Source organism: Phyllostomus discolor, chromosome 14 (genome assembly GCF_004126475.2).
Source record: "Phyllostomus discolor isolate MPI-MPIP mPhyDis1 chromosome 14, mPhyDis1.pri.v3, whole genome shotgun sequence".
Lineage (NCBI taxonomy): Eukaryota > Metazoa > Chordata > Mammalia > Chiroptera > Phyllostomidae > Phyllostomus > Phyllostomus discolor.
Window position 1 is genome coordinate 13352761 of NC_040916.2, and position 14354 is coordinate 13367114.

The following is a 14354-nucleotide window of genomic DNA, read 5'->3' on the forward strand; positions in this document are numbered from 1 at the left end:
TCTTATACATTTATTTTAGAAATATGAATTTGCAAAAAAAACTTTTGAAAAGGGATTAGCCAATGGGCACCAAAAATAATTAAAATGTATATTTCCTTTGACTTAGTAATTCTATTTTCTGGATAGCTGCCTTAAGGAAAGGAACCATAAATATTGAAAAGATCATTTAACTGTATTATCATATAATAAGGTTATAAAATTATAGTGTACCAAAGCTTTGGGTTACACAGTTATTAAATTTGATTACAATGAAGATTATGTAACAAGGCAGGAAAAAGAAAGATAGTGAATTAGCAATTTTAAAGTAAAGTTTTGGAGTACCTCTCTTCTATTATTATTATGTATTATTTTATATTAAGTTTGGTATCTTCTAATCACTTAAAGAAACAGAAATCTTACCTGCACAATTGTCCCTATGAATCCTCAATTTATTTCCTTTGCCAGCCCTCAGAGATAACTACTACCATAAATTTGCTCTTTATTTCAATGAATTTGAATGTGAAATAAATGTTTATAATTTAACAATATATATTTATGTCCCTTAACAAGATATAGGTTTTCATTTTTCAGGTTTAAAATTTTTATGTAAATGCTACTAAGTGTGTGTATTTTACAAATTACTTTTTCCAATTGAACATTTTGGTTTTGAGATTCATCTCTGTTTATGTAACTAGGACTCAAACATTTTCACTAATTGTGGAGTGTGTTTTATATACGAATATAGCATGATTTGCTTATCCAGGAACATTGAGATGGCTTCCAATTTATTTTTAACTATTACAAAGAGTACCACCATGAACATGTGGTGTATATGTAGAAAAGTTTCCTGTAACATGTGCTCTTTGGACAGAACATCTCATTAAAGCATCATAATAGATATAAAGTACTCTTTTCTTATTTTACAAATGAGTAAAACAGTATTTAGAAATTTTTCAACCATGAACATAATTAGCAAGTGACACCTTTAAATCCAGGGCTTCTCATTCTGGGATTTACATTTCCTTTAATACACTACTATCATCATTATTGTCTTACACTGAGCACAAGAAGCATAATTTTTTTTAAAAAAATCTATGAACAGAGCAATGAACAGAGATGTTTAGAAGGTATCAATAAGTACGTATCTGGAAAGAAGAACCTGACCATTGGGAATAGAAGGTATTCCTGGAAGCTCTCTGAATTTTTGAGACAGTCCCATCTCCTTTCATATGACAGTCATTTAGAGGTAAGAAAACAGACAGGTAAGACAGAAATTGTGACAGCTCGTGTGGAAGCTGCTGTGGAAAGCTGAGAGCTCCCAACCCTGTCACTTACTAGCTGTGTATTCAGAGCAAATTACTCATGCCTTCTCTGAACTCCAGATTCTCCACCAATAAGCCAGAAACATGACCCTTGCCCCACGTGTCGTAGCTGTGTCTAAAGCCGTGTTAAAACCCAATACCCTCTGGACACATAGAGAATCAGTCTTTAAACTCATCATCTGCAGGCCTATTCAAAGACTCCTGAAAAACGACTCCCATCAGCTGCCATTGTGTATGAATGGATTAAATGCTGTACTTATATATAATGATCTGAATTTATAAATGAACTTGATGTCTAGTAACAATACCTGCAATACCAAATATGCAAATCTATTCTAAAAGGGTGTTTAGGTGTTCTTCCTACTCATCATTTAATTTTGCAGTTATTTTATTTCCTGATAACTATTAAAGTATGAATATATTTTATCATACAAATATTTTTTTAAAAAGAAACAAATATCTGGAAAAAATTTAAATGCTGAATAACTTTATAAATATGGTAACAGAAGTATGTTTCACTTATGTCTTTTGTATAACCTTCAGTTTGTTTTCTCTTTCTAATTTTATTTTATATTTAATAGACAATCTACCATGGGAAATTGAATCTTTCTTTAAAGAAAACATTTCTATTTTAGAATCAAGGTGTAACTTTATATACAAAAATAGAGTTTGATTAAAGTTCATTATAAACTTATAATAAGTTGCTTCTGGACTTGTATACATTATTTAGCTGAGTTTTTCTACACTTTTTGATAACTGTGTTTCGTTATACACTATGGCTCTAATTATATCAGGGAAGATCTTTTCCCATTAAAATAAATGTCATTACTTTCATAGTCAAATAGCAAAAATATTTCCAATTACTGTGGAATTAAATCAATTTTAAACAAGGGTTAATGTGATGGAAGTTAACACAATCCAGTCACTTGAACTCCCCTTTGAGGCTTCCTGCCATATGCCAAGGGACTACAATAATTTATGCCAATAATGTACAAAGTCAGGTCAACGTGTTCCAGAGATCAAAATAAGAGGAAGAAATGTCTAAACCTCATGCCAAGGTATCACAATCACTCATATGGCAAATCACAAGATAGGAGAATGTGACTTCCACCGGTGTGGTGTTTGTGCACGTAAAATCTGTCCTGGCACCTTGCGCAGGGAAGTCCAAAGAGACACAGAGAGGCGGTGGGAAGTGCGTCGCACTCAAGTCTGTGCTGGATAAGAGATCAGCTCATTCCCAAGGCACGCCTGACTCCCCTGAGCGCCAGCATTCGAAAGTAAATAAATGATTTTCCAACTTTCATTTTCAGAACCCACTTTGAAAGAGCAACTCCCTTCACGGAACATTACTGTTTGAGTCCTGCTGATGGCCACGACAAGTCCGTCTCAATTTTCAGTTTTCCCTCTTTCCAGTTCCCTGTTCATGTTCATGTTTTTCTGAACATCTATCTATGTCAATGATAGAAAATGGGCTTAAATAACCATATTCATTTCTATGGGAATAAATGTATAACTTGAGGGAGGCCCCTTTCCAAAAGCCCTCACTTTGACATCTATTATTTAACCTGCAAACTATAGGAAATTTAAGCAAAGAATATTAGATTTATTTTTCCATGTTGTGGCTCTTAAGAGTGAGCTAAAGAAAAACAAAGTACATTGAATTCATTTCACAGTCAGAGCTGTTAGAATTATTTCGTATATTAAAAGGATTTTTTTAACAATTAAAATAAATCAATGAATTATTCACAACATTTTCCACCCAACAAAGTAAATGCACTTACCAAACTTCAAGGGACATTTCCAGAACCATTTCAGTGACCTAAAAGAAATATATTAGTTTAGGTCATAAGTAGATGTGTGTTATATATAATGCAAACAAAGTCAACATAATTTTTGAGTGGTGGATTATTTTTAATCTAAACAAAAACCCTAAAAATAAAATAACATAGCTCCATGAGCACCTTAAATTACAGGTGTATTTCAATACATTTTTGCTGTTTTTTTATAAGTCTACTTAAGTCATTTTAGCAAACATAAGAATTGCCTTACATGGTATTTTTTTCTTTCACTACTCTAAAGTAGTAGTTCACTTCCATAACCATTATTCACGAAACATAAAAATTTCCTGGGGTCTAAAAACTATAAAGATGTTGTGTTGATTAGTCAGTAGTTGTCCCGATGGCTCAAAACCAGAAGCCGAAGTGTCCAGGAGGTTGAAGGAAGCCTGGGTGACAATATATACACGTGCACACCTGTACCACGCGTGGGCAACAGTAAACTGGAGACTGAACACCTACACCCACTGTGAGTAGGTGGCCAGCAGGGCCCAGGTACCCGCCAACTGTGGTCAGCTCAAGAAACACCTCCAAATGCAAAGTGGGGCTCAGCGTTTTATTTTTCAACACTGTGTGAGCCAACCAAACTTATGGGGGCACCCATCCTGCAATGGGACCATCCAGTTTAATAGAAAGGAGAGTGACTGATACCCACAAGGCAGAGGGATATTAAAGTATCATTCCAAGAACATGAATCTGTTCTTTAGAAAGACCTTTTCAATACTTTCCCTGCATTGGTTATAAATAATGGGACCACAGGTTGTTATGAGAACCACGTAAGAAGTGTTTGGAAGGTTACTATGCAGTTGTAGGATGGTGTTATTATTTTTGTTAAATCAGTTACCATAAGCATATAGTTAGAATGGATCTATTCAATACCCATGAATAGAACAGAACTAGAATATGCCTCTTAAAACATGAAGAGGACTTTCTTTAGAACACAAATATAGATATTTGGCTTTGGTTTTTTTCTATGTGTGGTTTCAGGGAATGGAAAAAAACAAACCAGCAGGAGCCTTTCAAAAGGTTAAAATAAGTTCATGGATAATTCTCAGTACTGAATTTTATGAGTAAGAATAAGGTATTGAAGTCATCTGTACAAAAATTCTCCTCTCCACTAAACTCTGCACTGTCTGACTTAGGTCTCTATTTCTAGTTTATTACTTGGCATATAACATATCATCAATAAATATTTGTTGAAATATTGTGCATGTGTATGTGAGAGAGAGCTCATCAGGCAATCTTTTCTTATCAAGAACATCTCATTTCTACTTGAGATAAAATCATGGTCTGGTCCAACCCAGACAGTATTTGTTACAGATGAAATTCTATGAACATTCCGTCATCACGCAGCATATAATTATACCTCGAAGTTAATAAATAATCAAGAATCTCAGTACAAATGGTTTTTATCCTTTAAACATGCCCAGATGAATCATAGTTCAGTTATAAGTCAAATGGTCGTTGACTTCTAAGCAGATAATGTAATTGTCGTCTATTCTATCAACGAAAACACCTCTCAGACCACATCCCAGCCCATTATGTCTCGCACCCATTTCAAATTTTCAGGTGGAGTCTTTTCCAAAGAGAGACTGAAAAAATATATGAAATGAGATTACTTGAGATATTTAGTAAGAAAAACAAGGCATGGTTAAAACATGGTCTGTTTTTTTGCAAAAAAAAAAAAACAAAAAACAGGAAAACTGCTATTAAAATAAGACTAGATTTACTGTTTTTATCTTGAGAGGGCAAAAGCACCACAGGAGAATGGAAATGAAAAAGACACTATTACAAGTCAATATGGAGGTTTCTAACGAGTGGAAAGATCCAAAACTGGAATGGGCTGTTTCTTCCCGTGTGCCACCTCCAGACAGAAAGTGTTTGGGGAGAAGCTCGCTTCCCAACTAGCAGGATTCCAAGCAGCTTGTATATTAAAATATTCAGTGCCTGAATATATCTCATGCCAACTTGTTCTTGAAAATTGAAAGAAAGGAAAAATCAACTGTGCTATGTTTGGGGTCATATTTGTCTTCTCCCTAAGAATATCCCTTCCACACCCACCCACAACATTTCTTGGCTAACACATTCGTGTTCCTAGACAGACTGACATGACTCTTTCAATGAAGGCAGGAGGAGAGAAGACCCAGGATCTTCCTGCCATGTGGAGGAGCACAGATTGCGTTGCCGTGGGTCTTGCCATGTGGATTGGGATCCTTCCTTCCACCCGTTGCCCTAGCGCATCACCCACAACCGGGAGGAAGCAGTAAACCCTCGCCCCTGGGGCGCCATGTTCAGACATGCTACAAAGACTGACACTCACAATCTCTCCACACCTTTTACTTGGAACATGTTATTCAGATCAAATAGCCACAAAAATATGTACTTCCTGTATGGCATTAAACAATTATTGTAAACTCCTTCCCACACATGGCGTGAAGCATCTCTATGTTCCCATCACCCGGGCCGCTTGCATTTTCAAGGCAGTCAGGAGAAGGAAAGGTGCCGGACTCCACCCCGGCTCTCCCCAAGCCCATAATGTTTGGTTGGGAACCAGAACAAATGAGAATTCCACCTCTTCTAGGAATGGAAACGTAGAGAAGCAGGCTGTACTCACTGTGCATGCTTGTGGGGAAACAACAATCACTTTCAATTCCACCATGAAAACAATTTCAGATGCTTACCGTGGGGATGTTCCACTGACGGAGGGGAAGGGAAACCAGAGCAGAGCCATTTCAGGCTCAAAAAATACTTTCTGGAAGTATCTAACCCACTAGTAATCTTGCAAACTTTCCAGGCTCGTTTTGAAGCAATAAAGCTAAGATAACAAGAATAGTGTCTAGCATTAAGGAGGTCCTTTGAAATTATTATTACAGGAAGATGCGAATAGTCAAATAAGTTTAAACCAGATGTGGCTATAAGAAGGAGGCAAGTCAAGTGCATGGCAGAAGTTACAACCCTGCCAATACAAACCAGGTCACATTTAAACAAATTTTTCCTGTTTAACATGGAATGAGACACTGTTAAAATCATTTTAAATACATATTTTTATAACACTAATATTTATTTTTATTGAGGCATAATCGACATATAATATTACAGTAGTTTCAGCAGCATAACATAATGATTTGATATTTGTATATATTGCAAAATGATCACCACAGTAAGTCTAGTTAACATGTATGATTTCTTAATGAAATAAAATTAGCATTTACTAGCAGAAATCATCTAATCCAACACCCAGGAAGTTGAAATAATTGTGGCCCCCCAAATCCCAGACAATCTTCCAAGGTTTGAAAAACAAAAAACAAAATACACTCTCTCCTCTATAGCCATATTCCACTCTGTCGCCCACACTTTTCCTCCTTACATTGGACGAGACTCTTTCTTTCCTTCATTTAGGTCTTTTTTCCTTTGCAGTGGACACTGGGAATTCTACAAGAGCTGCAAAATCATTAGCCATCATCCAACAAACCCAGTTTCCTAGAGCACTACTATGCTACCAAACCAATCCTCTCTGCTTCTCCAAGTGGGAATCTCTCTGACGCTCTAGTTTTTTCTTTTCTACACTTCATCGACTTTCATGGCACCTGTCTGAGCACTTCCCAGTTTTTCTGTATTTTCCACAGGTGTAGTCATTTACCCATTCATTCAGAAATGATTCAAGGAACTAGTGCGGGCTGGGCTGGGCATGCAATGGTGACTGAACTGAATGCATTCCATTCCCTGGAGGAACTTAGGTCCCGCCATGGACCCCAAGGACACAAGAGTGGTCCAAAATGCCCTGTAATTTAAAACTTGTAAATTGCAGAAGGGTCCAAAAAAAGACTCACTTAAGCTTCCATTGGTAGTACCCCAAAATAAAAGTGCATTCTCTCTAAAGGCAGGAATTGTCTGACCTACATTTGAACTCTGCCCTGCATCAATCGGATGGCATTCACATCTTAGCCAAACATCCCCCAAATTTCTCACAAAATTATGTAGTTCTCTTGTTTTCCCTCCAAACTCTGCCTTGTCTCATTCACTTAGCTAAATTGTAGTCTTTGGCTTCACACATCAGTGCGTAATTTCCCAATGAAATCACCCTGATATTATCTTCATATTCTGATCTCACCATCAAAACTACCATTTTTAAAGCTTTGTCACCATTTCTCCTATAGAACTGCCCTATTCATTTTCAAGTTGCAATCACGAATGAGTAGTAATCAAAAAGAGCAATCAGCCAAAATTAGATACCACAGAAGACATGGCTATTTTTACACCATAACACTAACTTCTAAATAAAGGTGGCAAATTAAAACGCTGCACCCTGTAAATTTAGAGGCTACCATCCTCAAAGTATTTGCAAACAAACCGATTTCATCTAGAGAATGAGGAAGGGTAATCTTTCTCAGTCTTACTTCAAAACCTTAGCGTTTTCATGATTCTCTTGAAGAGGACTACTTTGTTTGCACAAAACACATTTAATTCTGAAGACACTATTTCTTTCCACAAGTAACCCCAAACCACACTTGTATTCCGTAATGGCTGACGAGTGTTTTTAAAGTGCATCAAAATGCCATCACTAAGTGTATTGGCTCTACCTATACGTAAATAAATTGATTTTGGTAAGTTCAAACAAATAAGTTAAGTGGAATAATCAAGTCCGATTCATGAAGCATGTGACACATAGTTAAATCTGGCCAATTACAATCACAATGAGTCTACGCTGACATACCAGCCTGAATGCACCCAATTCCATCTGATCTCAGAAGCTAAGCACAGTCAAGCCTGGTTAGTCTTGGATGGGAGACAATTACAATGAGAATATCTAACATTTATATAGTGTTTACCAGGCTAGGTAAAATTTTCTAAAACTCTCCTTGCATTAACTCATTTAACCATAAGAAAAACCCTAAGAGGTAGGCACTATGCATATCTGTAACCCTGATTTACAGACGAGGATGTGTGGCAAAAAGGAAAAAACAGCTGTCTACTATCAGACAGTGAATAAGTAGCGGAATCATGATTCCAACCCAGGCATGACTGACGGATGCTGAGCCTGGGGTCAAAGGCAGTGGGTCCCACCAGCGTCTCTCAAAAGACTACGCTGATGTTCTTTAAATGTGTGAGTCCAGCAAACACAACCTAACCCAGATTATATATGATAGCTGGGAGGAAAAAACAATCTACAGACCTAGCCCTAAAATTGGTTTTCTCCTAAAAAATAAAACAAAACAAAACAAAACTAAAAGCGGAGTTCTAAAGTTGAGTTGAGTGGTGACAAATTGTTGTCTCAAGAAGATCCGGATCCATTGCAAGTTCCCATTTTCCACGTCAGCTGACCCTCACTGCCACTGAACGATCATTCAATTCAACCCTTAGAGACACATTAAACTGCTGCTGATCTTATTTTCCTTGTCACCCTGTTCCCAGACTCATCGCTTTCCAGGATAGTCGGCTAAAGCTGCACCAACATTCTCTTTTCCATGTCAAATGCTCTCCATCACTTTACCTACTGACTTTTTGCTTACTAACACTTCTGAGAAAGAAGAAAAATCCTGTTTGCCCTAAAATCCCCATTACTTGGTCAAAAACCTTCCATGACTCACTGATGTCAGTAAGATAACATGTGAATTCCAACATCTGGAATGTGAGCTCTGCGATGATCCGATCCCCAATGCACCTGCTCTTCCTTATCCCATGCTCTCCTCCTATCACCTGTCTAGACACGGGTTCCTGAACACACCTGTCCTGTCTAGTCCGGTGACTGTGAGCAAAGGCGCAGGCTGTTTTCTCCACCAGAACGGCCTTTCTTACCCCTTTAGTGATCCAGCTGCGTCCTTCCTTTAAGGACAAGCCTAAACCACTGATGGCCACTGTGACCCACCACGGTCTGCTGCATCCCTGCCCCCTTGGCCTCTCTGTCCTCATCTCTCATCACCCTCCCTACTACCTTCAGATTCCAGCCACCCTCTCCCCCTTGCTGATGCTGAACACGCCAGGCCAACTTCTTCAGGACCTTTCTACTCAGATGCCATCAGAGATGTTTTTCTTAGCCACCGTTTTTAAACTTCGTGTGCAACCCCCTTGACTATACAAACTCTCCCCTCCCCCTTCCCTGGTTTATTTAGCACTTATTATCACTACCTAACACAAACATCTCTTACTTATCTTGCTTCTTGTCAATCTTACTAAGTAGAACATAAGTTCCATGAGGGTGACAATTCTTGTTTTCGTTCATGGCAGAATGGGAAGTGCCCACGGACCATCTGCCACACAGTAGGCGCTCAATAGTTGCTTGTGAAATGAATGAGTGGATGAATAATTCCTTTTTATAACTCTCATGGAACCTATTGTCAGCACTATTCTCTAGGCACTTAAAATTGTAATATGTGAATTCTGAACTCTAGTTAATATGCTGAACTGTTTAGGGATGAGGCATAGTGTTGTCTGCAATCTGTTCTTAAATGCATTACGGTTTGACAGATGGGTAGATGGATGGAGACATGTGTAGCAGAACAAACACAGTAAAATGTTTATGGTAGAATAAGGGCGGCAGGTATGTGGGTTTTCGATGTACAAATCTTTCAACTCTTTATATGCTCGAAAATTTTAATAAAATTTGGGCAAACTATAATACTTCAGAAAGGCCTCTACTGATTATATAAACTACCAAGTGTTCTCTACCCCTGCCCTCTATTTTATTTTCTTCATGCTATTTATCACTGGCTGATGCTGTGTTGATGATCTCTTTGCTTTCTGTGGCCTATTTGCCTTCCCCATGAATGCAAACTCCCAGGACCTCATCTGCCATGTCCCCTACTGCTTGCCTGTCTCCTAGGATGGAAAACAACAAGTGTTCAATAATAATTCATAAGTAAGCAAATCAATGAATGGAAGCCTTATAATGCTGTTTATTATATTAGTTATTTATATGCATATGAATGTCTACTTCTTTCCAAACAGATTATTACTTCTTTGAAAATGAAACTTTTTTTAGCTTTCTTATTATATAGCACAGTGTCAGGTGCATAATAAAAGCTTTAATTCTCATATTAAAAATAATCCATTGACGGGTCAATATTTTAAAATTATATAACAAAGGTTTTTATTATGACTATTATGTTTCCATATCTGTAAAGTGGGAAGAATTGAAGACTTTGGGGTAAAAAAACTTGAATGGAAAAAAAGTATTCTTTCTAGATCACAGGATTTTGTAAATGAGAATGGATCTTAGAAATAAGCTAATGAACATCTTCATTGTAGAGCTGGAGAAAAATAAGACACGCCCGAAGGAGCTTAGGGACAGAGACAGGATGCGAGTCCGGGTCTCCCAGTCCCCGGTTCCTGCCCCCAGTGGGCAGAACGGGCCTTGAGAACCTTGCCGCCTCCCTTTAGAAGCTCCTATTTTCTCTCCAGCTGGCTCCTCGCCATAGAAATCACTCTGTGTTGACTCAGTATTAACGTTTAGATGACAAAATTTTGAAGGAATTGTTGCTAATAATGTCTTGGCTCCAAGCGTGGGTTCTCCCTTCACCAACTCCAAGCGTGTTTCCTAGACCAGACAGCGGTACCCACCAAGGGTTGTTTAAAAATCTCTTCTCCCACACGGTCCCTTCACAACACGATTCCTCTCTTACAACCTCTGTGATCCCCGTACAGAGACGACTGTCCTCCTCGGAAAGATGGGGGACTCCGAGACGAGGAGAGGCTGGGAGGCGTGCAGAGGGCAGGACGCGGGACGGAGCAGGCGGGGCCCTCTCCAAGCAGGCTTCGTGCTTCAACTGCACCGCCCCCACCCGCCACTGCCTTCGCAGGTCACCAGCCCAAAGAAGCGTCATTCAGATAAAAACGGCAGAAGTTTTGAGAAGAGAGTAATGAGAAAAAGCTGGCTAACTGTTTTCTCAGACGCAAAGGAACATAATTACGTAAGCTACTTTAAATGCAGGAATGCAGAAGGGTTTGAGGTTACACACCTAACCATAGGAAATGACAAGAGGGGAGGAAATGCTTGTTTTCCTATAACATCTTTTCTTATCATCAGTCTTTGTGTCATAGACTGAAGGGCGGAAAGAACATTTTTCTCTGGGAAGGCCAATTCATGCTTACAAAGCCCTCGAAAACACTTCCTGAGAGCTGCTCCTAGCTGCATGCCGTAGGTAAGGTCTGCGGATGTTACCTTCCACCTCTGAACTCTCTTCCCCACTACTCACCGGCATGTGCCTGCCAAGCCTGTAGCTTGCCATGCCCCGACTTGCTTCCTACTTTTACGACTCCATGCTTTTGCAGTTTCTTATGCCTAGAATGCTCAGGACTGCTTTTCTGCCTGCTGAAATTCTGTACTTTTCCCAAGGCATAATGACAGCAGCGATGAAAACAACACTTATGGAGTACTTACTGTGTACCAGGCACTGTTGTAAGCACTATATGGATGCTTCCATACACCTATATGTGCATGGTCTTCACACATATTTCTATAACCAATTATAATTATGTATTTAGTACAAAGTAAATTGTATAGTTAATAAATATATTATTAGTTATATATAGTTAATAACTAATATGCAATCTAGATTTCATATAATAAGTTATATGAAATTATAACTACATATGTAATTATTTAAATGTATTTACATGTGATGCACACTACATGATGTGTATATTACATATAAATTACAATAACTCTCTTATGAAATATTATCTCCACTTTATAGATGAGTACATTGAGGCACAGAGAAGCTAAGTGATTTCCCCAGGATGCAGCAGCTGGAAAGGGACAAAGCTGGAATTTAAACACCAAAGTGCTTGGCTTCAAACACCAAGGCATTCACCACGATGTTCAGGGTTCGATATGTTCAAAGTCACCTAGTGCTATAGCGCCATCCCTGGTCTCCTCTCACAGCACAACCTGTCTGTATTCAGCCATGCCGCTCTACTCTGTGCATACGACATGGATATTAACCTCGCTGGACTGGGGTTTCTTTCCATCACATGCAGGTACCTCCTCACCCACTTCCCGTTCCAACCCTCACCTCACCTCCACCCCAGGTGAACCCAGCTGAGATCGGAGTTTCCTCAGCCTTATCTTCATTTTAGTCTTTGCATGAAACACAGTGGCTAATATCTAATAAACTTCAATAAAGATTTGCAAAAGGAATGAATGCAATAGCTTTAGAAGACATCCACAGAAATGTACACGGTGTCGTCTCTAGGCACTGGAGAGAGGACACATAGATGACATGGTTCCTGGAGCGGCTGAAGGGACCAGCAGGGAGTGTGTGACCGGAGTGGCCTCAAGGCACGTGGGTGCTCCGGAAGCATAAACTGCTCAGGTAGCTTGTTGGGCTTAAGCTGGTTTCTCAAACACTACATATTCATTAAATCATATAAACTCTGTATTAACTCTATGATTAGACACGTGTATTCAGTATTCCAGTTTCCTGACCCATAGGATTTCAGTGTATGGGAACAGAGGCTAAGAAATGAAAAATCCAACAGTTTAAATAGTTTAATCCCAACAAATACCACAGAGAATTGTTGCAGAGGTTGAGGGAGAATGGGGTCATTTGGAATGATAAGAATCAGAAAGGAGGTGAGAGTTAAGAAATAGGTAGATATGGGTGAGCAGAGGAATATAAAAGGTAATTTTGAGGAGGGACAAAATACAGAGCTTCTCCCCACAAGAAGAAATCTAAGCCTTCTGTATACTATCGTCCATGGGCTTCTGTTTCTCACTGGGAACTATTAACTTGGTTTCTTATAAAATTCAAAATCCGATGAGTTTGGTCTGTATAAAAAATTTTTCCCAGGGTTTTATTATTCTGAAATAAATTATTGAAACTTCAGAGAAAGTAATATCGGAACAATGGTGGCATGAGAGGTCCCCTGGTCCCTCTCCTTGAAATTTCAGCAATTTGAACAGGTATAATCCAACAAAAGATTTCCTATTTAACAAACAACCACGTCTGAGAGATCTGTGCATTGCAATAACCAGAGGCAGGCAGGTGGGAACGAACAGGGCAGGCGGAGAAGGAGAAGAGCTGAGATGGCGCCAGAGGCGCAGCCTGGAGCTCACAGCACAGAGCTCCGCCCAGAGGGGAGCAGTCAGGTGGGCTCCGGCACTCCCTTCAGCGGGCAGGGGCAGAGAGCTGCGGTGAGCATTCCTGTGGGAGCGGTCAGTATGCGCTGTGACTGATCCCAGTGACTTGGATAGGATGAAGCACAGAGGAGCAGTCATGGATATGTGGCAATAGCCATGCCAAACAGAGAAACAAAGCCACGGAGCTGGGCCACTTGCCCTCTCCCTCCCACAACTCACCTCCTCTCACCCTCCCAGAGCCAGCAGTGGGCTGCAGAAGAGACTGCAGGGGTGAGTACTGGGCTGCAGAGAACATTATCTGCAAACCTGGGAAAAGGTACGGAAGAAATTTTTTTTCCTTCAGCAACAGGCACACTGTGTGCGTAATCCCAGGGTTGGGTGGAGATACAGATGGAGGTTGCTGAGGACTGCCAGTCATCATTACAGGGAGAACAAAGCAACAAAGGCAGCAGCAAGCATCCCCAGCTCACCCCACCTTTACCCACTGTGGCTTCACTGCCCGTGTAGCACCTGGCTGCAGGGGACAGCACCAAGATTGCTCATTTGGAAGCCAATGGCACACCACATTGCCCCGCAAGGTTAGTTTCTTGAGACTGGGAGATGCACAGAGGAGATGCCCACCTTCACAGGGAACACGCGACATTTTCCAGCAACCCCCAGAGATCTGAAAAGCCAGAACAGTGAAAGACAACTAAAACACTTGTGCTTCAGCGCTACCTACTAGAAAACAATAGGAAGACTCCTTCTTATCAAACTACTAGAGAAATGCCATTCATACACAGATGCCTAGACAGAAAAAGGAATCCATCAGATACTATGACTAATCAAGGTAACAAGGAAGCTTAGAAATAAAATGAAAAAAGCTCTAGAAAATAAACTTGAAGACATGGAAATATGTCATTTAAATGACAGAGAACTCAAGATCTCAGTTCTGCAAAAAACTCAAGTTACAAGAAAACAGAGGACGTTTAATGGACTCAGAAATAAAATCAATAAACAAAATGAGCGCTTTACCAAAGAGAGCGAAACTTTCAAAAAAATAACCAAACAGAAATTCTGGATGCGAAGAACTCAGTAAAAGAGATAAAGAATGAACTAGCGAGCTTAGGAGATAGAGCTGACCAGACGGGGGAAACAACT

General features: G+C 39.5%; 1 protein-coding gene across 1 annotated transcript in view; it reads right to left on the reverse strand.

The window, feature by feature from the left end:
* Window positions 1–14354, reverse strand: part of PLA2G4A (phospholipase A2 group IVA) — a 149830-nt gene that overhangs the window by 62813 nt on the left and 72663 nt on the right. Inside the window, exon 6 of the mRNA XM_028530942.2 lies at window positions 3083–3120. Coding sequence (XP_028386743.1) covers window positions 3083–3120 — 38 coding nt within the window. The remainder of the gene's footprint in view (window positions 1–3082; window positions 3121–14354) is intronic.